At 51.6% G+C, this 2,580-nt stretch overlaps 1 protein-coding gene across 1 annotated transcript; it reads right to left on the reverse strand.

Annotated features, from left to right (window-relative positions):
- Positions 1-11: 11 nt before the first annotated feature.
- LOC109378792 (eukaryotic translation initiation factor 5A-1-like) lies at positions 12-1,294 on the reverse strand. The gene has a single exon (XM_019635072.1). The coding sequence runs from the start codon at positions 586-588 to the stop codon at positions 127-129; it is 462 nt and encodes a 153-aa protein (XP_019490617.1). The 5' UTR covers positions 589-1,294; the 3' UTR covers positions 12-126.
- Between the last annotated feature and the right edge of the window lie 1,286 nt (positions 1,295-2,580).

A 2,580-nucleotide genomic window follows, 5' to 3' on the forward strand; every position in this document is an offset into this window, starting at 1 on the left:
TCCCCGACCGAGTGAAGGGGTGGGGAAAACCAAAATAAAACGTCAAATAAATCGTATAGGAGTCCGGCCAAGTGCCTGGCCAGAGCCGGGCCAGGCTAGGGGAGGGGGCCTCTGCAGGCTCCAGGATCACTTCTGCCACCACTGCCACCCTGGGAGCCAGTTATTTTGCCATAGCCTTGATTGCAACAGCTGAGCCTCCTCTGTCATGGCAGACGGCACTGTGACCAGGATCTCCTCTCCACAGTCATACTTCTGCTCAATCTCCTTGCCGAGGTCTCCCTCAGGCCGACGAAGGTCCTCTCGCACCTCCCCGCTATCCTGGAGCAGTGATAGATACCCATCCTGGATGCCAATCAGCTGGAAATCATTCCTTTTGATGTTGAGAACATCCATATTATGCGTTGATGGACAGCGATCTTCATGTTTCTTCCCAGTAAAGGTGTCAATACGAACCAGGGGGACCTTGGCGTGGCCGTGCTTGCCCGTCTTGGAGGTGGACATCTCCACGATCTTACATGGCCGGCTTTTGAGCACCACAAAGCCATTCTGACGTAATGCTGAGCACTCCTGTCTCGAAGTCCAAATCATCTGCCATTTTAAGAGGCTTCCATTCCAACCTCTTAAGAAAACGCCTTGGCCTCAATGCGCATGCGAGCTGGGAATCCTGCCCAGCCCCTTCTACCTCAGACGTCATCGGCACACCGGACGTTGAAAAGACCACGCCCCTGTATCGCTTGTCTGGTCTAGGACGCATGCATCATAGGAAACGCCCCACCTTGGCTTTAACTGGACTTGAACGCCTCACACGGTTCAGAAAACTTGCACTGTGGGAGGGTGGGCCCCTTGTTTGAGAACCCATCCCCCCTCAGGTATGCATCTTTAAGACAAAGACTACATAAATGATTTCGTGACTGTTACGGGTTGACTTGTGTCCCTCCAAAAAATAGGTTGAAGTCCTAACCCCCGGTACCTTATTTGGAAATAGGAGCTTTGCAGAGACAATCAAGTTAAGGTGAGGTTGCTAGGCTGGGCACTAACCCCATATGACTGAGATATCCTTAGAAGAGGAAATGCCACATAAAGACAGAGATGTGGAGAACGCCATGTGATGACAGAAGCAGAGATTGGGGTGATGTAACCGCAAGCCAGGGATTGACTGTGACCACTGGAAGCTAGGAAGAGGCAAGGAGAGACTCTACCGAGAGCGTTAGAGAGAGCGTGGCCCTGCCGGCACCTGATTTTTTTTTCTTCTTCTTCATTTTTTTAAATTATTTTTTTAAATTGGGGAATCGGGGAAGGGGAACAGACAAGTTGCTGTCGTTTTGTTCTTCAGCCTAGTTGTGGAGGACGTGGCTGCACTGGCCCATGTTGGTATTATCATTGCGCTCTTCCCGGGTGAGGCAGTCGCCTGCGCTCAAGGCAGCTCACGAAAGCGCACGCCCACTGCCAGCCAGCCCCACTGCAGCCTACGCCGTCGCCGGGGACTCAGGGCAGCCCAGCTCCAGGTCGAGCTGTTGTTCACCATAGAGGGCGCAGCGTCACTGGCCCACATGTGGGATCCGAACCGGGGTACTGCTGCTCAGAGCCGGCGTCCCAAGCCAACTCTTAACCAACGCGCCAGTCGGCCGGCCCACTATCTGTATTTTTTTTTTCTTTTCTTTTCTTTTTTTTTTTTTTTAAGCTGAGCCATCCTGCCGCCTGTTGGCAGCTCAGCTCGGGCGGGCATCGAATTGCTGTTGCTCAAGAGCTCGCACTCTTGAGTGAGCTCTTAACCAACTGAGCCACTCGGCCGGCCCTCATCTGTTGTTTTAAGCCACCCAGTTGGTGGCACAGGCACACCTCGGAGATATTACAGTTTCGGTTCCAGACCACGGTAACAAAGTGAGTATTACAAAAAGCGAGTCGTAACCTTTTTTTGCTGGTGGGTAGTCTTGCCTATCCACCATCCTTGCAACATCTGCGAGGTGCGCTAAATTGAAGCACAATAAATAACATGAGGCATGCCTGTCCTTTATCATGACTGCCCTATCAAGTTAATACATTGTCCTCTTCTGGGCATCCACATCCTTCACGTGGAGGCACACGAAGTCAGTTTGTTCAGTTACCAGTGGTGTTAACATCGATTGCTTGGTTAAGGTGGTGTATCAGTTATCCATTGCTGGGTAACAAATCACCCTAAAACTTATTGATTTAAATTAACGACCATTTTGCTTGCTCACAATTCTTTGGATCAGCAATTCTGGGTTCAGCTGGGCAGTCCTTCAGGTCTCAAGCGGGTTCACCCATACGGCTACAGTCAGTTGGGGCCTGGTCAGTCTAAGGGACCTCCACTGACATGGCTCGTCTTCACCAACAGGCTATAACTCAGGCTTCCTCCAACAGGCTAACCTCCTACAGGCTAACCTCCTCCAATAGGCTAACCCAGGCTTCTTCTCATGGTGGTCTCGGGACAGCAAGCGAGAGCAAGTCCCAACGAGAAAATGCTTTTCAAAAAAATCTTTTGCTTGCGGGCCGGCCGAGAGGCGCGATGGTTAAGAACTGGCTTGGGACGCCAGAGGGCCCCGGTTCGGATCCCACATA

This window comes from Hipposideros armiger, unplaced genomic scaffold, assembly GCF_001890085.2.
Source record: "Hipposideros armiger isolate ML-2016 unplaced genomic scaffold, ASM189008v1 scaffold_3778, whole genome shotgun sequence".
NCBI classification, from domain to species: Eukaryota; Metazoa; Chordata; class Mammalia; order Chiroptera; family Hipposideridae; genus Hipposideros; species Hipposideros armiger.

Excerpts from the sequence above, each read along its gene's own strand:
- LOC109378792 (XM_019635072.1), bottom strand. The coding sequence starts at position 588 with ATGATTTGGACTTCGAGACAGGAGTGCTCAGCATTACGTCAGAATGGC.